The sequence below is a fragment of the Nycticebus coucang genome, chromosome 7 (assembly GCF_027406575.1).
Source record: "Nycticebus coucang isolate mNycCou1 chromosome 7, mNycCou1.pri, whole genome shotgun sequence".
Classification (NCBI taxonomy): Eukaryota; Metazoa; Chordata; class Mammalia; order Primates; family Lorisidae; genus Nycticebus; species Nycticebus coucang.
In genome coordinates this window covers 107,021,697-107,048,373 of record NC_069786.1, presented here as the reverse complement: position 1 = coordinate 107,048,373, position 26,677 = coordinate 107,021,697, and the positions used below count along the sequence as shown (strand labels likewise).

The 26,677-nt window shown below is 36.5% G+C and overlaps 1 protein-coding gene across 29 annotated transcripts in view; it reads right to left on the bottom strand.

The window, feature by feature from the left end:
- MAP2 (microtubule associated protein 2) overlaps positions 1-26,677 on the bottom strand; it is a 299,583-nt gene that overhangs the window by 58,420 nt on the left and 214,486 nt on the right. For 28 of the 29 annotated variants that reach the window (XM_053597392.1, XM_053597404.1, XM_053597402.1 and 25 more), the window contains one exon: positions 12,044-12,328. In XM_053597392.1, the coding sequence (XP_053453367.1) occupies positions 12,044-12,305 (262 nt within the window). In that variant the 5' untranslated portion in view covers positions 12,306-12,328. Of the gene's footprint in view, positions 1-5,480; positions 5,655-12,043; positions 12,329-26,677 lie in introns of those variants that run through there. The other variant, XM_053597417.1, reaches the window with a different exon arrangement.

Genomic DNA, 26,677 nt, shown 5'->3' with positions numbered 1-26,677 from the left:
ATAAATCTGAATTATCCTTCTATTATTCTTTAATAGCATTATTAAATAAAAGCTTAGTCAAAACACAAAAGGGAAAATGCTTTCACTGGAAAAACTCCAAATGTGTACAATTGGTTATAAAGAATTTCTGCCTGGCCTTTCTGTAGCAAAATCAAGATATTTTGCAAGATCATTTTCTTTAAGTGAGAAAAAATATCAAATCCAATGTTATATTTGTACATTATGATAGTAAAAAGCAAAGACTTTAATAGAATATTTTTATTCCTTCATGGCCCAAATATTCAAAAATGAAGATGATTTATTTTATATTCCATATTGATTAATATATCCCATGGAAAATATTATTAAATAAATTTCTCTTGAACCACAGATATTAAAATTTCATTAAGTAAGATAAGAAACAAATAATAACTATATAAATAAATAATAATTATTCCCTGACATACAAGGAAAATTTTTAAATTGGGACTGTGTTTTTGTGTTTCAAAATGAAATTACAATTTCATACACAGTAGCCTTGTAAAGTAGTTGACTAGTTTTTACTTCAAATAGCTTGGTTTCTCTGATTCCTTTTCTTTCCCCTTGCTAGTCTGTCCATCATTTTTTCTCAACTTTTACAGAGACTCTCCCACCCCACTACATGCTTTATGTGAGTACGTAGTTTGAGGTTGTTGTCCTAAAGAAAACATTTCTGCAAAAGTAAAAACTCTCATGGAACCAGAACACCTTGTTGTTTTTCTTTCTTGGACAGTTCTGAAATGCAACATGAAACAAAAAGGCAGAAATGACTTGCTTAGCAGCCAGAAGGTGATCAAAAGCTCCAGGAAGAGAAGGATGATTTTAAAGCAATTGTTATGTTAATTAAAGTGTCTTACCTGACATTTTATAGACCAAAATAAAAGAAACACCTCAACATTTTACTCATATAGAGTTTCCAAAATACTTTCTATAAAGCAGACTTTGTAATCTTCATTTTCCCACCGACCTGGTGAAGAAAAGCACTTTGTATTTATATGCTACAGCTTATTACATAAGGTATATATATATATATATTTGCTTCCACGTCAGTTGTATCAAAAAACACAGGGAAAGTTCAAACTTTATTATTATTCAAGGCTCGGGCATTTCTAGTCAGAACTGAAGAAATACTCAACATTTTAAAATTTACTTTAAAAAGTTAAACATAATTTGGGAAAGTTTTTTTCTTCACATTAAAAATTTTAAATACAAATTTATCCAGTGATTCCAGTCATAGAATCTCAATCACAGCTAGAGTAGCTTCAGTCACCCTTAAAGAGAGAATTCCAACTACAAAGAAAACCTGTGTGGCCAAAACAGCCAAGTTCTTGAGCAGTATTTCTGATGTATTTGGAGCATATGTGCAATTTAAATGTGGTCCACAGAGCATTTCAAGCACTATAATTTTCTTTGGCAGGATGGAAGATATTTTTATGAGAGCAGAGGACAGTTGTTATACCAGTTGAATGAACTTCCTCTTTCAAAATGTGATTCTAGCAATTGGCTACTGTATTTGCTCCAACCTCAATTCTTTGCTTTTTCTCTTATTGCAAACAGGACTTATAAGAGTTCTCACTTAGGTGAGAACTGGCCTGGAAAAAATATCATGTATGTTTTGTGATCTCTACCTATTTAGTGTGATATTTTGGAGAAAAAGCCACATCCCTCATGTCAGCATTTGTGTTCCAGTAAAGCCTTAGGGAAAGCAAGTTCATTTCGACCTTTCCAATGCTTTAGTCACATCTCTGTTTTTCAAGATGATGGAAAAAAAAATCCAATAGGCAAATTTTAAATTTGGGGATTAAGATGTAAAATGCAGCAGGGAGAAAAAGCATCTAATGACTTATTTTTTTAATTACTTAGAAAAATAAATGATAGTTTATTATTAATACTTACTACTATTCATTTCCTCCTTGGATAAGTCCTTTTAAATATTGAAATGCTTAATAATTAAGCACTTTTCATTCAAATATGTCAGACAGAAAATTATGGATCACAGGAAGAAGCTTTTTTAAATAATGAAACCAAATAAATTTCTAATTGGAATCCAAACATTTTCCTTTAGTTAACATATAAATTTCCCTATTAATTCATTCAATATGGAAATAATATTTATTATTTAAGAACTTATCATTTGAAAATTATTTTATAGACTCAAAGATGAAGCAGAGAAATAAGGACATGGTGATATTTGTTCAGATGGATTTTCAGAAACAGTATACAAAACATTTCTCCAAGACGATACTGCTGTACTCCTTGAAGAAAAGGAGTATAATTAAGTCCATGACTTAAAATATCCATTTGCTTTAAGATTTAGATTGTACCTTTGTCGGAAATGAGACTGACTTGTGTTCCTGACCTAGACCAGTGATGCAGTCCTTATCTTACAATCAGAGGATCTAAAAGAACATGTGTTACCAAGTTCCATTTGCAGAATATTTAGGTGGCATTTTCAATTTAAGCCAATTTTCACATCGGTCTCAATTTTGTAAGGATGAACATGAAAAGTTTATAATAGCCATGTGTTTCTCAGCTGTTAGAGTCAGTGTCTCTTAGAAAGGTCATTTATCCCAACTTTTCTTATTCTTTTTTGGTCAATAATTTGCATTAAGAAAATATCTCCAATTAGATGTGTCTTACTACTATCATGAGTAAAGATGTATTACTCCCAACTCCCACTCCCACTTTCAGATCATGTCAATTCCTCCACCGTATTCTTTCAACACTGTATTTTGGACTTACTACTTAATTTCTGTCTGTTTTCATCCACACCTGTGGTCTTTACTCTGATCTCACCTCCTCTCATAACTTCTATATTTCCCTCTTTAGTCCTAGCATTTTTTTCTAACACAGTCTTTCCCACCAATGCATGGGTCCCACTCTGGTATAATTTTTGTAGTACCTTTTTGTTTACATGATTTTCATTCTCCAAACTTACTTTCTTTTCCTTATTTTGATTAAAACAATCTTTATGAGCACCTATCATAGAAAAGAAGGACTGCACTATATGTCAAAAGGAACAGAAAGAAGAATAAAGCCCAAGTTCTACCTCTAAGCATTTACAACCTAGTGACTGGAATTAAAACAAGTAGCAAGAAACCTCAGTAAGCTTTTGCTACAATTAATGCTATTGCCTAAGTATAAACATGATCTAGGGGTTGTTCAGCATGGAAAAAGACTAATTTGAGAGAATAAAATCTGCATAAGCTCTCTACCTTTGCTTGTGAACTTCTGAGAACATTTTCTGTGGGGTTGTGACTTTCCAGAAGGTTTTTTCCTCTCTTGTTGCACAATGCTGCATGTGAATGAAACCACCACACATTGGTTGGGCACAATGGAACGTGTGTTGCAAAAGAGAAGGGTTTTGATCAATCAGACAAATGACCGTTCACGCTGAAGATGCTCACGTGGGGAATCACAGATGCTCCTAGGCCAGCACTGTCCTGACCTGTGTTTCCAAACTGAAAAATCAGACTGAAAGACTTGAGTCTAACTTTCAGGGGGTTGAGGCTGAACCATTTCTATTAAAGATGATTTTTCTATTCACCCCCATTGCCTTTCTTTTTCGAGTTTTGAGAAGTTCTGGGATGAGCTGTATTTCCCTCTTATTTCTGGGTTCTTATCAGCATTAAGCATTTGCGTATTTGTTAGCAGTTGCATGAGAACCTAAGGCACATGCTTCCCTCGTTCTTTGCTCATCAGCTTGGCCGGTTTTTGAACTATTTCCTAGTAGTGTTGTTGAATGGTGACTCATTCAGTGAGATAAGCCGCACGGTGAGCCAGCAGCATGCGGCTCAGTGTCCTTTCCCTCAGGACTTTTGATGCCAGGGCAGATGATGCTGAAACTGGCAGGTCTGCATTGCAGCACCAGTTGTTTGTGCGTCTGCTCCTGATAGGATTTCCAGACACCCTGACAGGCCAAGCACGTGCCTTTATGTAATGTACTAAGAGCAGTGAAGTGTGAGGGAAGGAGAGAAGAGAAAAAGGCTTGGCACAGTGAAGCGGAAAGAGTCAGTTTATCTCAATAGCTTGGAGAGGAAAGAGAGAGAAGTAACTGCGGGGCACTCCTCAGTCGTTTACTCACCTCTTGATGGCAATACAATCAAACCCAAAGCCGAATCTCACCATGGCATTTGGTAGATGGCAGCAACTATTTTTCTCAGACATACACAGGAAGTATAACAAAGAATATAAACCTATATCTAACACTTTTTAAAAAACACATCGTTTGTTGATGAATATATTCTCAAGGTATTAGAGCAACTTACTCATTCAAAACCCTATTAATCTTTTTTCTCTTTAGTGAGAATACTTGGAAATATAACAACTGAAAGATACAGGCCGTGCACAATCCTGACCAAAACAAAGGCTTAGATAGTCCAAAAATGAATCTAGAGACTCATTTCTATTACTGTTATTTTCATCTGTTCACTACAAATTTAAAAAAAAATATTTTAGAAACTGCTTAGAATTTTTCTTTAAATGGGGATTTTTTTTTTAATGTCAAACTGAAAAACAAACAAAATATGATGCCAAGATGTAAATTAGACAGCAGGAAAGAGTAGAAAACTTGACAATATTTCTGAAAACATAGTATGGGAGGAAGGGTGAAGTGAAAAATAAAATGGTAATTTAGTTATATTTATACTCAAAAACAAGCCAGATAGAATAATTTTTCCTAATAAGCCTAAATTGTTAGCACAAGTCTGCTGCATGAAGACTCAGATTCAACAAAATAATTTTCAAGTGTCAGTGGACCAATGAGTCTGAAAAAATACTTTTTAAAAGTGCTTGTCATGTAGTTCTGACATTTAGCACAATGCAAGACAAATAAAAAAAATAGGGAGATTGAATCCGTAGCGCCTGGGAGTGGTTTTCTTGAGGAGTGTACACAAGCGTAAACGTGAATGCAAATTAACCTTAGTTTTTAAATATCATATTACATTGTGTTAGAGCCCTGCTTTTCACAAGTTGAAGTGTTTGTAGGTAATTAAAATCCCAAGGAATACAATTATACTTCAATTTGTTGAGTCATTGGGTTTAACTGAAACAAGTCTTCAGAAACCAAGTTTTCCTCCTATTTGGATTCAGAATGACTCTTAGACAAAAATCTCATCTTACTTTAAGACTTCCAGTGAAGAGTAAAGAGATATTTACATGGAACGAACTACCCTATAACTACATAGAAAGAAAAACTTTACCCCGGGCCTATCTGTTCCTCTAATTTGTAAAACATCCGAAGCTTCAGCTGGCAGTGCTTGCTGTATACGTGCTCATACCTCACCAAGAGTAAGAGACGCAGTACTTTATTATAACGTCCACGTAAGCTGTTCCAAAGTAGGTTCACATCCTTCTACTCATCAACAAGACAAGAGACACCTTATGATTCAAGCTAACAGTGACAACCTGCTTCATCTATCAGAGGGATCACATTGGATAAAACAAACGTGAAAGATACGAACCTCATGCAGCTGCCTTTTCTGTCAATCCTTGTCTTTGTCCCTTGTTCCGGCCCCAGGTGCCTAACCCTTGGAAGGAAAACAGCGAAAAGATCCCCATTTTCTGTTCTCCCCCATTGGTGCCGCCAGGCCTAGACACTTCGCAGCGAGGCTGTGTGGTTTTCTGCAGAGCCACCTTTGAATGCTAAATAACTCTGCTGTGCACACTCCTCTCTCTGCGGAGCTCAGGGAAATGGCAGCGAGCAGTGAGTGGTTGGCATGGCAACAAGGAAAGGAAAATCTGCAACCTCTTGCATGGTTAGGCCAGCTTGTTTATTTGCTTTAGGGGGGATGCGGCTGCCTTTAGTCATTTTGCAGGAGAAATGGCTCTATACTATTTTGCTCTGTATAAAATAATACGGTAATATGTATAATAGGTAATATTTTAAGTGATGCTTTTAAGGGATGCTGACTCCTCTTAGTACATCTCAAATCTAGAAATGGAGGCAGGGGAGAATAGGAGAGGTAAGATAAGGTAGGTCTGAATTTCTCAGATTGAAAAGGAGAACAGGAAGAGGCTTAAAGGTATCTATAGCTTTTTGCATGTGAAAGATGCCAACCTTTTTTTCAGAGTGTTTTTTAAGCTTATATTCCTAACGTAGCAAAAATAAATTTGTCTATCTGAATTCATTTTTCACTTGGTTGCTGGAGTTATATGGATGTCAATAGTGGAAGGAGATGTTTTAGAGACAAAGCTCACTTGGTAAGCTCTGAAATGGTGGCTACCTATAGCCTGGAAGAGATTTTTCCAGCTCTTACCTCTTTGGAAGGGGGTAGATCTAAGTAGCATGGCTAGAAATGTTGGGAAACATGGGTGAGTAAATTGAAGAAATGCCCTTGGACCTGCACATTTACCTAAGGAGGTAGCTGACATTGGCTTTTGATGCCTACAAAGTCATTTTAGTTTATATCCTGAGTAGTGTTTCTTCTAAGTGTTCAAAGCATTGTACCTAAGATTGCTAAAAAACCACCAAAATCTGAAAGGCTGAAAACTGGGAATAAAGTTATGATTTTTTTTTTTGTATTGCTTAAAGTTACGTGAATGTGACAGTTCTGCAATAGAAAAAGAATTGTCCTCTTCGTCTGTAGTTGATAACTAACGTGGCTGCCCATGCTGTTCTCAATGTGGCAGAGTTGGGTAGTGGTAGAGCATTGCTCTATAAGGCAGGACCCTGCATTCTGGTCACAGATAAGTGATTGTGGACGGGTGACTGAACTGGGCGAGGGGAAGACATCATCTCACTGGGCCCTTCCAGCTTTCCATCATATTGTGCATAGTAACAGCTAGGACAGAAGGTAGGCACATTCCATCACTGTTTTCAAATAAAAGACAAATCCTGACATTTGCAAAATTAATCCTAAGATCCAGAAAAAAAATACTCTTACCTAAAAAAAAAGTCTTAAAAGCCTTCATTTAGAAAGCCAAGTAATTGATAAACTATAGAGAAAATCCCACACCACTTCATAAGGGTAGGGACAGTTCAGAAGAAAAAAGAGTCACTGGATTCTGAGCACTGTGTTCACAACCCAGCCCCCTCACATTCTCACGTGTCACACTGGACAGTCACTTAGCCAATGTGTGCCTCAGTCTCATTGGTGCAACGAAAACACTAAGGACAGATATCCTCGTGGAAATCCCCCCCCCCCAAATAAAATGCGGTAACAGAAGCAATGGCACTTTATAAACTGAAGAGCACCATGGAAGTGCGCAATGTTGTACAAATTTCCAAGCTATAGTTTTATATGTATATTTCCAAAATATTTTTAAAGCAATTGTGAGGGATGAATAGGAATCAGAAAGTCTATTCTCCTCTTCCGATAAAAAGTGAGGGACAGCAAAATCATGACTTACTCAGAGCAATGTCCAAAACAGAACCACTACTTTGTGGACCCCTGTGTCTGCGATTAGAAAGCGCTATATTCAAAATGCTTCTATCAACATACGCAGTAAAGAGAAGATCTGCTATAGTAGACGAGGAAAGGCAAGATGAAGAGAAAACCAGCCACACTGTTAAGTCGTGTGCACAATGATTGTAGAAATCAATCGCTTTTCTGTGTCCTTAAAATGTCATTTGGAAGGCTACTTTTTTATTTTTCATTTTCTAAAATAATTCTCACTCACAGTTTAACAAAGTTTACAAATCACCCCTTTTGTCCCTGTACAAGGTATTATCTTGATATAAATTCTAACACTGAGTTTGGGCCCCAACCCTGGAGAGGAAACTTAATGCCTCTCAATTATTTCCAAAACTCTAACTCAGAGTTAGAATTCGGTGGGGATGGAGATACATTCATCTTGTTTTCTCTGATAAAGATAAGTAAAAAAGAAAGGAAAGGATTATTATAAGCCATGACTCTTATTATTCATAAGAGTTGCTTTGGAAAACAATTGCTTTGGAAAACAATTTTAAAATGATGGTTTTTGTCTTTTATAATAAGTTTCCCAAGTGCCCAGATTCTTCATAGTTTCACATTTCTTTTTCCTACTTCTGTGGAATATCTTCTAGAAAAGACACTGTAGTGCTAAGAAAAAAACCGTAAAGAATAAAAAATTGTTGAGAAAATAATTCTATCTTTCTATGGACTAGTCTTAAATTATAAGGAAATAGACACAATCTAGAAGAGTCAGCTGTAAAGAAATAAAATTGAAATTATTATTGCTTTCTAACGTCTCCACTTCCTCACCCGCTGGCTCATTGTGTAACATCAAGGATAAGCTGACTACAGGCTTGCTTCTTTAATTAATTAGCTAATTAATTAATTAATTTTTTTGAGACAAAGTCTCACTTCGCTGCCCTTGGTAGAGTGCTGTGGCGACATAGCTCACAACAACCTCCAACTCTTGGAATTGAGCAGTCCTCTAGCCTTGGTTTTTCATTTTTAGTAGAGATGGGTCTTAATCTTGCTCGGGCTGGTCTCAAACTTGTAAGCTCAAGGGATCCACCTGCCCCTTGGCCTCCCAGAGTGCTAGAATTAAAGGTGTGAGCCATCGCGCCTGGCCAGGCTTGCCTTTTGAAAAATGATTTTGATGGCCCATTAAAGAAGGTGAACACTGAAAGAGAGCATGATGGAAAACAAGCTTCCACCCTTGGTTGAAGTTAGCCCACTCTGAGGAAGGAAGGAAGGGGGAGGAAGGTATTGATTGCAATTCATTTATCATGTGATCTCTTTTATAAAGATGAATGAAAAAGATACAGCCTTGGGGAAAGAATTCATTTCTAAAAATGAATAGAGGATTATAAAAAAAAAGGAAAGTTTTTTGTATTTAACCAGTAATGACCTGAATTCCACAACATATAGCTGAGGATCTGATATAAATGAAACATGCTTTCTGTTAATAATGTCCTTAGAAAGATCCTTTATGGGGAGAAAAGCAATACAGTGGTAGATCATATATGAATCATAAAAGAATGTGCTGTAGCTCCCTGGTCTCCTTTAAAATCATCACATCAAAATTTACTGCCAGCTCATATCAATGGCCTACATCATCAAAGGAGAGCATTTTTTAAGATCAGATTTGGGATTCAGAAACATTTCCTTTTACTGGAGATGATTTTCATTATGTAATTTGTGAAACAGTTTTGAACAAATCATAAAAAATAAGTTATTATATTATTTTACTTGAGTTTAGAGAGAAATTTAATTGCACATTAACTCATCACTGGAACATCCTCTGTAGATAAGCAGAGATAATTTTACATTTCCCTTTTCCTACAGCTTTCCACACATGCTTATTTTATGGCTTTCAATACTTGGCCTGTTATTTCTGGAGGGAACTTAATTTAAAATCACACCATAGTGTGGATTAAATACATCGCCCTGGTAACCCACAGTTGATTACAACTGTTGTCACTAAGAACATACCCATAAACCTTTGTAATCAGTCTCCCAAAGGTAATATAAAATTTGTTTAATATATGTTGAGCTGAATTCAAAATTAACTCTGGATGCTCTTGAACCTATGACTTAAAAGAAATATCTCTTCGTCTCTTTTAAATTTATATTATTTTCTCAGGGAAGTTGGCAAGAACACACTGACCTGACAAATAGATTTTTCTGATGCTCTTAAATGCTTAATTAAGACCACTGAACAAATGAAATAGTGAATGATGCTGATTCCCTGCTGCTTGACCAGAGGCCTCCATAATAGTCGATGTGAGTCAACTGATGAAAGAGCCCAAGGGAAAAAGTAAGACCACTCATTTGAAGAGCACTTTCTTTTTGCATCCATTCGCTCTTTGTTCACTCACTCCCTCAATACACATTTACTGAATTCTGAAGGTGCAATGCCAGGTGCTGTAGGATATAATGAGGAGACAAATCGTAGCCTGTCATGTCATCTCTTTTCTTCCCCACACCCAAACCAGTATAACTTGTGGCATCCCCCTGGGCTGCAATCTTTTCAAAATCCTTGACACCCAAATCCCACCCTCTGCAAATTCTGTGAACTTCAGCTGTGGAAAAATATCATTTGATCAAGAGTATTATATTGTCCATAGTGATACCACCACTGCCACCAGTCATAATAACAACAATGGTAATTAACAACTATTACTTCTTGAGCTATTCACTTTATACACTTCACCACCTAACTTTAATTCTTATCGAAACCATGAAAGGTGAAAATAGCATTTTTATTTCATTTTCAACCATGATTTCCTACGGACAGGATGTACAACCCTGTCAGGCACTGCACAGCCCCTCAAATTCTTGATTCATACTGGACACTACCACCCTCTTTTTTTGTTCTGAATGGCTTTCTGCAGGGTACTTGCTATTAATCAGAATGACTGCTGAAATGTCAACTTTAAAAACATATGACATCTTCAAAAAGAATATAGTGTGATCTAACAAAGGAACTGTGAACTATCTGGAGCTAACAGGTCATGCAGCATTGGACAGATATTGAGTATCACTGTTTTCTCACACTATTTACGACATCTTGCCATACCTCCACAAATTTGCTGGGACACCCCAAGATGCTTCTGTGCACAATTTGGGAACTTGGGCCCTAAGTAAAAATAATCCCTCTTCAACTTTGTCCTTTTCTACTGCTCATTTGGCATATATACATTTTGCTTCGTATACAACTTAATTGTAAGCACAGGCCTCACATCTTCTCTGAGATGATCTTGATCCGTGAAGTTCCTGTGTGCATGGACCTCCCCTGCTCTGGCCCAGAAGCTAACATAATACCTTCTACCCAGAATATGCACAACACTAATTTGTTAAATGATGAGTTCTTAAAAAATCATCCTATATACTTATGTGATTTCTCCTCTGTTATTTGAAATGCCTTTCATATTTCCCAACTAAAATTCAAATATATTTTTAAATGGAGTATACTGCTGATAGACGTTGCCAATTGATGGGGTAGAGAAATGTAATCTTTGAATAAAAGATAGTTTTGAAGGAGACAGAACTTTTCTTAGCACTTGAAATTTACTTACTCTTTTTCAGATAAGAAACTGTCTGCAAGTTCAAATTCACTGAATTCTGAATCATAGAAAAAAGAAAAATAATGCTGTAATGCAGGGTAGTGTTTCCCTATGCCATTAATCCCGTATGATAACTAAACCATTAATGATAATGTTACTGATGGCAGAGATAGCTACTGATGGAGATCATACTTTGAAGAAGGGCTTAATAGTGAATTATATTATGTTCTCCTTCAAGCAATTGTACATTATTTTTGAAAAAAGCTGAGGGAGTTGAAATAGTTCCTGTATATAAGTGTATAGCTGTTTTCTTTATTTATTTCTCTGTTCCTCTCTCTCTCTTTATTGGGAAGGAAGACTGATGAGGAGATGAATTTTACATTTCTTTCTGCTCTAAAAAGTAAATATGCTTCTAATGAGTCTATTGATTTAGCTCCAGTGCCATTTAAACGAACCATAAAGGAACTATTTGTGAAGTTTTCTTTCAATGAGTTAAAAGGCTGACAGTTTCTAGCAAAACATAAACTGAGCCATTTGTCTGTAAAAATTAACATGATACAAATTAAATGGAGAAATGATATTGAGATTATACTAATTTAGGGAAATTTCTGGCTAGTTACCATGATGTTTCTCTTTTTTTCTTTTTTTTTTCCCTGAAATACGATCTTGCTCTGTCACCCAGGGTAGAGTGTAGTGATGCAATCATAGCTTACTGCAACCTCAAACTTCTCGGCTCAAGTGATCCTCATGCCTTAGCCTCATGAATAGCTGGAACTATACGTTCTTACCACCACAGCCCACTAATTAAAAAAAAAAATCATAGTAGGGTCTTGCTGTGTTGTCCAGGCTGGTCTTAAATTCCTGGCCTCATGTGATCCTCCTGCCTTGGCTTCCCAAAGTGTTGGGATTTAGGCATGAGTCACTTCTCCTGTACTTTTTTCTCTTCTTTTGGGATTTATTTCCTTTATTTGACTGGAATTTCAGTCATAGCACTTGTAAGAGAATCGGTGCTATATAGTAACTCACTTTCAGACTAAACTAACTTTAAAGCGCAAAGCAAGCATTGGTGACAGCAGAGCCTTTAGTTACCTGCTGTTTCTCTGTCTGCTGAGGTCAGCTCTCCGTTGATCCCATTCTCTTTGGCATTTGAATAGGTGCCCTGTGACCCATGTTCCCCAAAGGCGCCGTCTTCATCCTCCCTATATGGGAATCCATTGGCACTTCGGACAAATTCTTCCCCTGCCCCACCTTGATCCTTAATCTCAGGTTGATGTGGATGTGCTGAGGCCTCTGTTAGTTGAGCGGAGGCCCAGTGAGGTGCCTTTGCTTCATCTTTCCGTTCATCGGCCATTCTTCAATGCTTTGTAAGTTTTCCTGCGATTGAAAGAGGAAAAAATAGTAGCCATAAAACTTTGGGGAAATTCAATCTGATAGTAGTACCAAAATAGAAGGAATTTGTAGTACATCCAGTAGCTTTCAGTGGCCAAAGAAACATGTATAATAATGTATGTTTAATATCCAGAGCTACTCATCGTTTCACCTTTTTAGTTTTTACAGACTGTTTTTGGAATATTTATTCTTTTAATATAAAACCATCATCACTCTATGTCTACTCCCTTTTCAAAAATGAAAACTAGTATTTGACCTTTAAGTACACATCTTAAATAACTTTCATTGACATATGATGATTATATGGTATAGTTAAGGAACCCTTCCACATGGGGAAAATATTCAGTATGAGAAAAATGGTTGGAAAAAGGTGCAAAGAAGAATGACAGAGGGAGAATTCCATGGATAATTATTCCATATACTTTCTTAAAAACATGACTCCCAGTGAAACATAAAAAAGGCAATGGCCAAAATATTAGCCCTTTCAGTTTCAAAGATGTTCAAGTCAAGCCACACTGTGAATTAAAGATAGTTTTAACTTAATTTTTCAACACATTTTCCTGAACCTTATCTACAGATTAAGAGGGAATGATATTTTCTATTAATATAAATCTTACTGAAATAAAGCATAAAAGTATAGCATTAGGTCTACATTATGGCATTATTTCACAGCTAAGTCAAATAAAATCTGAAAAACTTAAATTATTGTCATATATCAGAAAGCTATAAATTACAGCCAAGAATGACTTAGTCCCGGAGGAGGTGTTCCAGACATGTTAAGTGAATAGATGATAATGCCTGACCTTCTCTTATAAACTGACGCTACTAAGCTTAGAGAGGCAATTGACAAGAGGTGATTCACCACTCAATTCTGAAAAGCTGCTGGTAGCAACACAGCTTCATCCGTGGCTTCTTGTCTCAGTAAGAATGAGGACAAAGGAAATGACTGCCTTTGATGGAAACTAAGAACATCTTCCCTTTTCCAAAAAGTAACTCATGCAAAGACCTCCAAATAAACAAAAATTATATAAAGACAAATCCACTTCTGACTACCAAGCTCTTTCGGAGACATTTATAAATTCGTTAAACTATTACGAAAGGATGGTCTCCTACCAGATAACTGAAAAGCATCTGTTTTTTACTGAATTTTAATGACATCCTCAGCTTCCTCTGTTTTCCCTTCATAGTAGGAAGAGCTACCTGGGTTAATTCATTTGAACTAATTTGACGGCAGCACCAAACATCCCCCATACTGCTTCCTCAAAGGGTTCTGTTTTTCCTCCCTAAAAACATATTTAAACAGGATGTAAGAAGTTTAGCTTTTGAAACATAGATTGAAGGGCTTATGAATAAACCAGGGAGCATCCCTACAACACCAGCTATGTGCAAAGAACTGTGTGCACAGAAGAGTTTTCTCATCTGTCAAGGGAGGACGATGTCTATAGTTCATCAGTTGGTTGTCAAGTTTAAACACAGTAAGAGCTCAACTCAGACTCCGGTGCTCAATAAATAGTAGGCACTGCATTTGTTATTGTTTTTATAATTGCACCACCGGTCATCATATCACTAATCATTACACATATAAAACATTGTAAGAAGTTTTTCTGGAATTATTAGCATAGAAACATGAGCCTGAAAACTTGGTAAGTTCATGATTACTTGCAAATCTGTCCCTAGATAATATTGTGTAGGACTGAATAAATGTCCCAAGACAGGTCTGGAAAATGTACCCAACATGGAAACTTAATGGGAGAAGTAATCTTCAGAATTAATCTTTCCGTGTGTCTATCTGAAAAATTAGCTACATCTTTTATAACAATGATTTACAATGTTCTACACTCTGACATTGTCTCCCAGACAGTGGTGGGGAACCTGGAGACCCCGGGCCACATGTCCCTCTGACACTGTCTCCCAGGCAGTGGTGGGGAACCTGGAGACCCGGGGCCACATGTCCCTCTGACACTGTCTCCCAGGCAGTGGTGGGGAACCTGGAGACCCGGGGCCACATGTCCCTCTGACACTGTCTCTCAGGCAATGGTGGGGAACCTGTAGGCCCGGGGCCACATGTCCCTCCGACACTGTCTCCCAGGCAATGGTGGGGAACCTGGAGACCCGGGGCCACATGTCCCTCTGGAATTGTCTCCCAGGCAGTGGTGGGGAACCTGGAGACTCGGGGCCACATGTCCTCCTGGATCCTTGACTGTGGCCTTTTAACTGAATCTAAATTTTATGGAACAACCATTTTCATAAAGGGAGTTGTTCCATGAAGTCTGAATTCTGTTGAGGGGCTGCACTTGAGGATCTGGGGGGCCACATGTAGCTTTGAGGTGGCAGGTCCCCATCCCCTGAATATGCCTAATGATCTAAGGAATTCTTTAGATTCAATTCGGGACCTCTGGATCGTAACATTGTATTGACAGACTCTTGCCTCTTGCCTCTTTCAGCATCCTCATCTTTATGTGCTTTGATTTTCTTTTTCTTTTCTTTCTTTCTTTTTTTTTTTTTGAGACAGAGTCGCACTATGTCATCCTCAGTAGAGTGTTGTAATGTCACAGCTCAAGGCAACCTCAAACTCTTGGGCTTAAGTAATTCTCTTGCCTCAGCCTCCTGAGTAGCTGGGACTACAGGCGCCCGCCACAATGCCTGGCTATTTTTTGGTTGCAGTTGTCATTGCTGTGTAGCAGGCCCTGGCCGGGCTTGAACCTGCCAGCCTCAGTGTATGTGGCTGGCGCCCTACTCACTGAACTATGGGCATCAAGTCGGCCTTGATTTTCTTAACTTTTTCTTTACCAGAATAGCTTAATTAAAATGTCCATATTGTGGCCCAAACTATTTTGTATACAGAGTGAAAATTGTAAATAGAAAGAGTTTCACCTAAAGAAGCCCCTTCCTTATAAATGTAGCCTTTTTTATTAATAGGCTTTATACTTTTAGAGCAGTTTTAGATTTACAGAAAAGCTAAGAAGAGACCACAGAGAATTCCTACAAACCTCCTGCACATAATTTCCCCTATTTTGAACATCTTACATTAGTATGGCACATTTACTATAATTAATGAGCTAATGTTGATGTGTTATTATTAACTGAAATCCATAGATTATAGAAATTATCTTAGTTTTCGCCTGTCTTTTTGGTTGCAGGGTGCCATTCAGGATACTATATTCCATTTAGTTCTCCTGTATCATAGGATACTTGCTTATTAAAATTTGTTTGTTTTCTTTTTTAAGGTTAGTTTTGTGTTATGTGCTTTGGTGGAAAGACCACAGAGGTAAAATGTTCGAATAAACTTGGGAGATGCTAAGCTACATGGGTGTGTATACTGTGAGCCTTCTGAAGCATTTGCTATGCCATTTGACATCTGAATCTCAGGAAGAGGCAGTGACGTGCAAAGCATCCCAAACCAATTGGCCACAGAACCCTTTTTCTGATGCCATGTTTATTCACATCTCCAAGAGTATCTTGAAAATATTTAGGTTTGTACTTCAGCCCGTGTTTATTTCTGGGAGTTCCAGCCACTAGATATTCAAAGTAAATTAAAAACTGTGCGTCCACCACTCTCAGCTAAATCTGGCTTCCACCATCTTCCCCTGCCCCCACCACAGGACGTTCTGGAACAGATTTTTTAATGACCAAAAATCTTCATGCTGAACCTCACAAATCAGCACCTACAAGTGAAAAGCTCTGCTTGCTAATAACACCCACTTAAAATGGCAAGATCATTTGTGAGAGACCAGAAATTTAAAAAGTGAATTCCTTAGTATTTAGTGATTTAAAATTTTGTATTCTTTTTTTCAAAAAATTTAATCAATAAAAACCAATTTTGCAGAAGAAAAGAGCTGGCTAGCTACACTGATTTCACTTTAATAGTAGAGACACAAACAAATCTAATTTATTACCTATAAAACATCACTTGATTACCTGATAAGGCTATTCAGGATAATACTCCTTAAGAAACTATGCAAATTCATCACATATCATTTTCTAATTTGCTGAGCTTTTGCAATGCACAGAGTCTCACTATTCGGTGTTGATCATTTTAGAAAATTTCAAGCTAGAATCAGCATTGCTCTAACAAAGCCACTTTGACAGAAAATGTGACTTGGAACGATTGCCTATGCTCTAAGGAAAAGGCTCTTGAACAAATAGACACTATTGGGTCACCTTCATTTATAATCACAACATGATAAAATACCATCCATAGGATGATAAATGTCACTTAGATTTCTAATCAAAGTTTTGGGGTCACATTATCTCCCTTGTTCAAAATGATACTTTCAACATAGTCGAAAATGATCACAGGTTTGGCTTCTTTAATTTCTTCTTCCCAGTATAATATTATTTTTACCTGATTCATTTTGAAAACTGTAGACTTACATATAATAAAAATGCTACAAAAAATGAAAAAAAAAAAAAAAAGCAAATACTCTCCCAATCGATGTTAAAAAAACAACTTGTGAGGTACCAGGAATTTTAACATTCCTTTCCTACTGTGGAATGGGAAATACTTTTCTCTCTAAATATCAAAGATCACAGATCATCACCACTTCTGACTGCCAAACCGCGGGACATTCCCTACACAACCTCTGGTTTGATAAAGCAAGCGGAGAGGCTACTTGAACTCTTTTTCCTTCTTCCCTCAAAAGCCTAGCTTGATAATGAGAGCAAGGAAACGAAGATGTTCACTTGGAATTTAAAACATATTGCCATGGGAATCTTGGACTAAACAGGAATGTCAATATGAACGAGAATGCTATTACCCACAACAGGGATTTAAAAAAAGAAACATAAGAAATCCTACTTCACTTGACTTTATCATATCATGACTATTATGTGACACATTACAGCTCCCTGGTGTTCTTTTCAGTTAAGATAAACAGTTGAAAAAAAAAGGCAAGAGACAAATCTTGTGCCACCAGAGACGTCAGTCATGAACCTGAGTGGTGAGTTTGAATCCTTGCTGCTCTTCATGTAAAACAATTTCATCTTGATAGTTGAGAGTTCTCCAAGGACAAATTTATTTCTTCTTCTGAAAGAAACTAAACTTCCAGTCCTTGAAATGCCAGGTTTTGCCTCAATAAACTTCAGATCTGGTCCTCCTGTTCTAATCCTTGGCAATCATATATATGTTTTCATATCAACTTCTTTTTTTTTCTTATTTTTTATTAAATCATAGCTGTGTACATTGATATTCATATCAACTTCTAAACCACTAATCACTGCTACATTCAGATTCATTTCACTGATGGATAACGATGGAAAATAGAAGATTCTGTAGTATCTGTTGATCTTTCATTAACCTCTCACTCCAAGGACATGAGCCAAATTATAAGACTTGGCAATGATCAGATTTCTTACCTACCAGCATAATAAACTGCTGTAATCAGAATAAAATAGTAGTTTTGCACATTAAATGCAAAGTTGAAACGGTATATGGATTAGTTTCTGGTCCATTTAGCATACATAAAATTCTTCAGTTTTGTTTTCAGGTAGATTTAATGCGTATGTGTTTAATATTGCAGAGCAAAACAAGTACTCTCTTCCAAATTAATTAAAAGGTTTTAGTACCATGAATTATGAGTTTTACAATGAACCATATCTCTTTGCTAATTCTAGTTAAGAAACATGCAAAAGAAGAAATGGGAAGCAAATAAAGTTGTGGAAGGAAGAACAGCAAAACAAAAAGAACCGAAGAAAGAACACAAGGAAACACTGAGGTCAGCACAAAACAGGGCAAAAGTCAACTCACAATTTGAGAGACCTATGTTCCAGTTTTCAGCTATTTAAAAGAAAATTATTTTTCTAATATAATAATTAAAGTAAGCTCTTAGGAACTCATTTTGTAGCTACTGGATAGGCTGTCAGTCATCACTGTCATTACTCACCAGATTTCTAGACTATTAATTACAACACCAATAACTACATTTGTACTGCATTAAGAGTTAAACACATCTGCCTTCCTAATTTCCCAGGTCTAATTTAACTGTAAATCTCTATGCTTCAAAACTTTGGGGTTTTACTAGACTATCTGTCTACATACTTAAACAAATTCCATTTTTGTGTGTGTGTAAGAAAATATTTAGACTTGCTCACAGGCAGCCTCCAAATCTATAAAATTACTATAGACATATTGATTTTTGTTATACGATTGTTCCTTATGTAAGGATCTACTGCCAGGCACTGTGGCTCACAGTTGTAACCCCAGCACTTGGAAGGCCAAGACAGGTGGATTGCCTGAGTTCACAGGTTCAAGACCAGCCTGAGCCAGAGCGAGACTTCATCTCTAAAAATAGCCAGGTGTTGCAGTGGGCTCCTGTAGTCCCAGCTACTCAGGAGGCTGAGGCAAGAGAATGGCTTAAGCCCAGGAGTTTGAGGTTGCTGTGAGCTATGACACCACAGCACTCTACCTAGGGCAACAAAGTGAGACTCTGCTCAAAAAAAAAAAAAAAAAGAAAAAAAAGGATCTACACAATAAATTAAATTTTTTTGAGACAGATTTTTCCTCTGTCACTCAGGTTGGTGTGAAAGGGCATCATCATAGCTCATGCAATCTCAAACTCTTGGGCTCAAGTCATCTTCCTGCCTTAGCCCCCAGAGTAGCTGGGACTACAAGTGCGCACCACCAAATGTGGCTAATTTTTTCTGTTTTTTATTAGAGATAAGGTCTCTATCTTGCTCAGGTTAGTCTGGAATTCCTGATCTCAGGTGATCCATCTGTCTCGGCCACCCAGAGTGTTAGGATTACAGATGACAGCAACTGTACTTACCAATAAATTAATTTATGTTGGAATGAAAAAAAAAAAAACAACCTAGCCTAACCAAAACATACACGATTAGTATTTAAAATAATTAAATATTTTTCTTAAAAAAATAGGATAACATGTATTTTGTTTATAATAATTCTTAGACTATCAGGTAACAGTTTCCCCTCAATTATCAGAAACTCGAATACTCCGTGGTATCTACCTCATTCTAAGTCTTTAGTACTACATATGTCCCTTATTTGCTAAACAATTATTACAAAACAATCACATCTTTTATTGCTTTACAATAATGCCTTCCAACATTTTACTTCAGGGGGATGATTCTTTTGAAAAAAATATATCGTATTATTTAGCACACAATAGCTTTTTTTTTGTAAATGAAGTACAAAACAGATATCAAAAAATAAAGCTGGGGGCATCAGCATACCAGATTTTAGTCTGTACTACAAAGCCATAGTGGTCAAGACAGCATGGTACTGGCACAAAAACAGAGACATAGACACTTGGAATCGAATTGAACACCAAGAAATGAAACTAACATCTTACAACCACCTAATCTTTGATAAACCAAACAAGAACTTACCTTGGGGGAAAGACTCCCTATTCAATAAATGGTGTTGGGAGAACTGGATGTCTACATGTAAAAGACTGAAACTGGACCCACACCTTTCCCCACTCACAAAAATTGATTCAAGATGGATAAAGGACTTAAATTTAGGGCATGAAACAATAAAAATCCTCCAAGAAAGCATAGGAAAAACACTGGAAGATATTGGCCTGGGGGAAGACTTCATGAAGAAGACTGCCATGGCAATTGCAACAACAACAAAAATAAACAAATGGGACTTCATTAAACTGAAAAGCTTCTGTACAGCTAAGGACACAATAACCAAAGCAAAGAGACAATCTACACAATGGGAAAGGATATTTGCATATTTTCAGTCAGACAAAAGCTTGATAACCAGGATCTATAGAGAACTCAAATTAATCCACATGAAAAAAGCCAACAATCCCTTATATCAATGGGCAAGAGACATGAATAGAACTTTCTCTAAAGATGACAGACGAATGGCTAACAAACATATGAAAAAATGTTCATCATCTCTATATATTAGAGAAATGCAAATCAAAACAACCCTGAGATATCATCTAACCCCAGTGAGAATGGCCCACATCACAAAACCTCAAAACTGCAGATGCTGGCGTGGATGTGGAGAGAAGGGAACACTTTTACACTGCTGGTGGGACTGCAAACTAGTACAACCTTTCTGGAAGGAAGTATGGAGAAACCTCAAAGCACTCAAGCTAGACCTCCCATTTGATCCTGCAATCCCATTACTGGGCATCTACCCAGAAGGAAAAAAATCCTTTTATCATAAGGACACTTGTACTAGACTGTTTATTGCAGCTCAATTTACCATTGCCAAAATGTGGAAACAGCCTAAATGCCCACCAACCCAGGAATGGATTAACAAGCTGTGGTATATGTATACCATGGAATACTATTCAGCCATTAAAAAAAATGGAGACTTTACATCCTTCGTATTAACCTGGATGGAAGTGGAAGACATTATTCTTAGTAAAGCATCACAAGAATGGAGAAGCATGAATCCTATGTACTCAATCTTGATATGAGGACAATTAATGACAATTAAGTTTATGGGGGGGGGAAGCAGAAAGAGGGATGGAGGGAGGAGGGTGGGGCCTTAGTGTGTGTCACACTTTATGGGGGCAAGACATGATTGCAAGAGGGACTTTACCTAACAATTGCAATCAGTGTAACTGGCTTATTGTACCCTCAATGAATCCCCAACAATAAAAAAAAAAATAAATAAATAAATAAAAAATAAAATAGATCGTGGCTTGACCAAAAAAAAAAAAAAAAAATGTTTTATAAAACTTTAGTATTTTACCCTTTAAGATAGGTTATAGACTAATAAACTTTAGCAGAAAAATCTGATTTTTTTGAATAAATAATAATATTATTATTTTTTTAAATGTCCCCTTTGTCTATCTTCTTTGGGATTTTCCTTTAATTATCACTCCAGCAAACATTGCTAAATAAGTGAATAATAATAACTTTACAATGACAAATGACTTATTCTATTAGAGCTACACTTCTGTTGTTGTCCGGTGTTCTACATATCTAGTGCACATTCAAGCTTAATGCATTTAACAGTTGGTTTAAACTAACAAGTATTTTCACTTAGACCTCCATCTGTCATTGAATTGACAAAATATTACACATCAATTTTTTTTGATATATTCTGAGGGTTCCTGAATTTTGTTTTTTAGAGCAAGTAACAAATAGATATTTTTGCTTAAATGTACCAAAAAGTAGTTCTTGGGCACATATGCCCTGAGGGCTTACAGACCCAGGAAACTAAGGTACAGCTGTCACATTTCCTACACTGTTTGAAGAGAAGAAATAAAAAGTAAGCAGAAATGCCCAGAAGAAAATGTCCTTGACAGCTCTGCTACCAATCCAAGATACTGATAATTTTACCTTTTCTGAGAAAATCCAGGATTAAGGATGCACATCAGAGATACATTTTACTAAGAAAGGAACCATTTTCTAATTTTTTCATCACTTGTCCTACAATGCACACAACCAAACCTGAGTAATAACAATGACAAAAAATGATCAAAGCACCATTTAGTCATAAATTGGGCTTCACATATTGTCGAATGTTATATGAATTAATTCTCAACCCCCTACCTTGAGGTAAACACAGGGAGAAGGTTCTGTCCACTGTTGATGTCTGGCCAACACTAGCTTACTGAGTAAGAGGACCACGGTTTCAGATCTGCTAATAATTTAGGGGGCTGTCCTGGTGGAAGAACCAGAATTCAAATTTTAAGTCCAGAGCATATGGAGAATGACACCAACTAAAATGAACTACTAGACCTGAATAAAGCCTAGTAGACATAATAGAGAACATGTGATCTATAGGTTTAGAAACACATTTAAGATGAATTATTTCAACTTATCTCAGAAAAAGTTTTAAAATCAAGAAACTGAAATGCTCTTTAGTGATTACCCATTCCAATATATCTTAAAGTGTTTTCAGTCAATTACCTCCAATGTAGATCTAACAAATTAAAATTTCTAGGTGTGGGGTTTGCAAATTAGTAGTTTAACGAGCTCCACAGGTGACTCTGATAAACTGAGATTTGAAGACTGGTGATTTCAGCCAAGCCTGTCCACAAGATTTAAGAAAAGAATGAGGAGTGATAGAAATATACTGCATCAAACACTCTGAGTAATTGAAGTCAAGGGTTCAGATAATCATGTGGATGGTTCACATGACCACTCTCGCTAATTGAAGGTGAACCTTCCAATTCCTTTGTCCAGGACATTCACAGTGAGTTGCTGGCGTCCACTCACAAGATAGACTGCTGTTATTCTAGTCTTCAGAAAATAAGTCAGTTCTTTGCTGTGCCTAATTTTACTTGAATGAGATAGAAATATCTTAGAAAAGTGTGTAAAGTTATCTTTTATTGACAGTGGAAAAGAACAAAAAACATAAAACCAAAACTCTATGTGGTGAAAACAATGACTAGTTAGTCCTTGGTCAGTTCTTCAAATTGTCTTTACAATGTTTATTGTAGACACTCCTTGGCATTCACGAATGGTTCAAGACAGAAGTAGGCTTGCTTAAAATATCTCAAACGGAATTACAATTTTCTTCACCATTACATCATTTTGAGAATGGATATGCGGTCATCGGCAAGGTACAAACGTGTGGAAGACAACTCTTGAATTTGTAAAACTCTCTAAGAAGTAATTGAATGACTTAATATTTAGATAACAGAAATGTGTGCTGAAAATGTCATTTGGTAGAAGTTTTCCTCCTGGGATCCCCACATAACCACAAACCTCAGTGTTTTTCTCTGGGTTACAATATAAGAATGATCACAAAGCACAAAAATACATGTAGTTCCCAATGATAGTTATTACCAGGCATCATTAACCACTCTCGAAAATTGGCAAAAGGAAAAACAATGCAGTCTTAGAAAATCTAAAGGAAAAATACACTGAGTGCCAGAAAAGCAAGTCTCCATTTTTGTAATGTGCTTGGCACAGACAGTTCTAGAATGTTTCCTATGATGTGTTCTGCCCTATCATCATGTAATGTGTCCATTCAGTCAAAACACTGGGTTTGTAACTGTGTACTGCTACATAACCAAAGATGAACAAAGGGATACAAGTTATATAATATACGCCGGAGCACAAGGCTGTTCTCACTCTTTTCCATGGAGGCTCAATTTTGCCTTACACCATTACTATCCATTTCAGTACCACAAAATAGGAATTTTTATTTTGTCCCCTAATAGAATTATGAGTGTATGTAGAGTCTATGTCCTTTCTTATAAATGCTCAGGAGTTCGAAGCTTCAGTATTTGTTGACGAGCTGCCTTACAACCCTGAATTCCTCCTCTTTGTCTTCTGCACAAAACTGAGGCAAAGGCTCTGAATGACATGAAACAGCCAAGCTGAAAATCCAGAGATTTGCTTCATGTCTTCTCTGCTTTTGTTCAGGCTGATTGTAAAATAGCTGTAAGGATGATTCATGCTTCATCACACACCATGACTAATAAATAATTAGTATGAAGAAAGATGGTGGGCGCACAATACATTATTTCGGATGATGATGGATGGACACAGAAAACAAAACAAGCCAGCGTCAGGTTCTTGTTAGAATTAGGTATGATAATACAAAGAAAGCACAATTCCAGGCAGGTTGAAAGTACTCAATAAATGGTATTTATTATTCAATATTATTTTATGTTTTTTATTTGAACATTTCTGGCAATAGGATCCAGTGCATGGTTTCCTGAATACTGAAAAAGTAAGGACAAAGAGCATGTAGTATTTAACCAAATCAGACACTCCTAGGGGGACCCGACTCGAGAAACCTAATCTCTACTTCCATTCCATCGTTTGTTGTTTCACCAGCCGTGAAGGGTGACAGAAGAGGGTGAAAGCTAGAAAGAGAGTTGGGTGAAGATGACACTGGCTTTGTAAAGCTGTGCCATTGGTAACAAGCTACCATATTAAAGCTGGTAAGGTTCTATATGTAAACATGATTATATGAGGGCTAACAAGTACCTTATATATGTATCATAAACAAATAGTATTTAAAATGCTCTAGAGTTTTATCTTCTCCCAATAACATTTAAGAACCAGCACTGAGGTACTGAAGATATTATGTAAAAAACAAATGATTTTCAAACAGACAATTATGAGTGAATTCTGGTTCTACCACTAACCAGATATTCTGAATTCTGGTGAACCAGTGAATTCTGGTTCTACCACTAACTTGGACATGGTGCTAAACACAAGCATCCATCTCATAAGCATATAAGTAACCATTGAACAGACAGATCAATTTCAACCCCTGCATTAGTATGGCTCTTTTGATACATAAAGAGAAATTTGGTGATAATATTTTTAATAAATTTTTTCTTAAGTAAGCCTAAGTTTAAGCACCAGGATGAAAAGCTGTCATTTGTGTTTTGACAATTTTGAACTTTTTCCAGTTTGAAATTTGCTTCAAGACTTGTCGGGCATTGTCCAATGTCATATAACAGTCTATAGGGTGTCCTAAAATATACCCCTAAAGTAGCTATACATATGGAATATGGGGATTTGCAGCTAAATATACCTTTACATACCAAATATTCCTTTGAAATTTTACAAAAAGGTGATAAACACACAGAGAATATTTTATGAATATTTTATAAAATTTTGTAAGGAATATTTTGTAATATTCTGCCTTAGGGGAATGCTGAATTAAATTAAAAGTATCCTTGTTCACTGTACAGTTGGGCTGGGCTGAAAAAGAAGCAAAGTAAATTGTTTTCATTTAGAATTCCCTCTGAATTCAGGTCTGCTCTAACTGGATCTGCCTTCACATACTGTTTGACTTATCTGTTTGAGCAAATTTATCTTCATGTCCCACAAGTGAATCATAGAAATCAGGTCAATTTTCATGGCTTGTTACTTATACTTATCCAAACTTCTGGAGGGATATTATGTGACATAAATTTGCTATATCCTCCAGGCCTGAAATGTATATAGTCTATATTTATGACATGTTAAAAAATTGACCTGAAAAAACCATCAAATGCACAAATTGCTATAATAATTAATTTTTCAGCAAAAACAAATATTCCAATCTTGTATGTATCACTGTTCATGTAAGTACAGGCATCAATGTGGTAATATTATATGGGTGTATTATATTATATGCTTCAGGCAAAAGCACTTCAGTATAAAAATAGACCCATCACAGCCAAGTCAGGCAAATAGGACCCAGCCAAGAGTGAATTACAAAAAAATGATTTGGAAGATTAAACAGTTAAATAAATATTAAAATGAAACACATTTCTAGGAAAGTCACAAAAAATTTAAGGAGGCAAATTAATTTTTTTAATATACTCATTGTGTGCATTTATTTTTTATTAAATCTAATATACCTTTAACATTTCATCATACCCATTCCAGTGATAAAGAATACATTTAGGGCAGTGCCTGTATTCTTTTTTTTTTTGCAGATTTTTGGCCAGGGCTGGGTTTGAACCCGCCACCTGCGGTACATGGGGCTGGCGCCCTACTCCTTTGAGCCACAGGCACTGCCCAAGAATACATTTTATTAATGGTAGAAGGAAGTGGGGAAAGAACAGGAGGGGTGAGATCAAGGAGAAACCTCTGGGTGTGTCGAAGGTGTTCCTAGGGATGGAATCCCCGAAAGGGGAGGACAGGACCACTGGGGACTGACTATCCCTGTCAGTGGTGGGATTTCAGACGAACCGAGGAAAGCAGAACTTGGCAGCAGAATTGTCACGGGAATTTCATTCACACAGACTCTGAGCTTTTGTTTGGCCTTCCATGATTTTTAGATTTGTGATGATAAATCCAAAAATTTACCTTTGTGTTTTTTTTTTAGTAACAATGAATAAGAAAATTTGGAGAATCTTCCTGTCTTTGTCACTGTTAATCTCTTAAACTTTTTTTTGAATTTCTTCTCAATTCCACAGTGAAGAACATGTGTACATACAGAAGTAAATCTACAGACCAACAGTGGCTCCTTAGCAACAAGAAGTATTATGAACTATTTCTAGGTGGTCTTCACTTTTAAGGCTGAAAACACAGAGGTAGTTTTAAAGCAAAGAAGAGATTACAAAATGTACTCAAAGGGTTTCCTGAAACCCTTAGACATTGGCAATTATACTGAGAAATATTTTTCTTATTATTTCTAAAAGCCTATAAAGGATGTAATGTACTATTCTAAAGGAGAAATTTCAGACTGTGGCATTTGAATGGAGGATGTGGGCAATGGGGCATTGAGATGATGGTTCATAGATTTCCATTTGGCTCAGCTAATTTTACTGGTAAACTTTACTCAAAATCCACTTACGCCCATTCTTAATGTTAATAAGAACATTAAAAAGTGTTTGATGGAAATAGGTGGAGAAAATGATATCGTCATCCAAAGAAACATAGGAACAAAAGAAGTCACTTCCTTGGTCTTTTCAAAATCTTTATTTGCTAAGTTTAAAAAGTAGA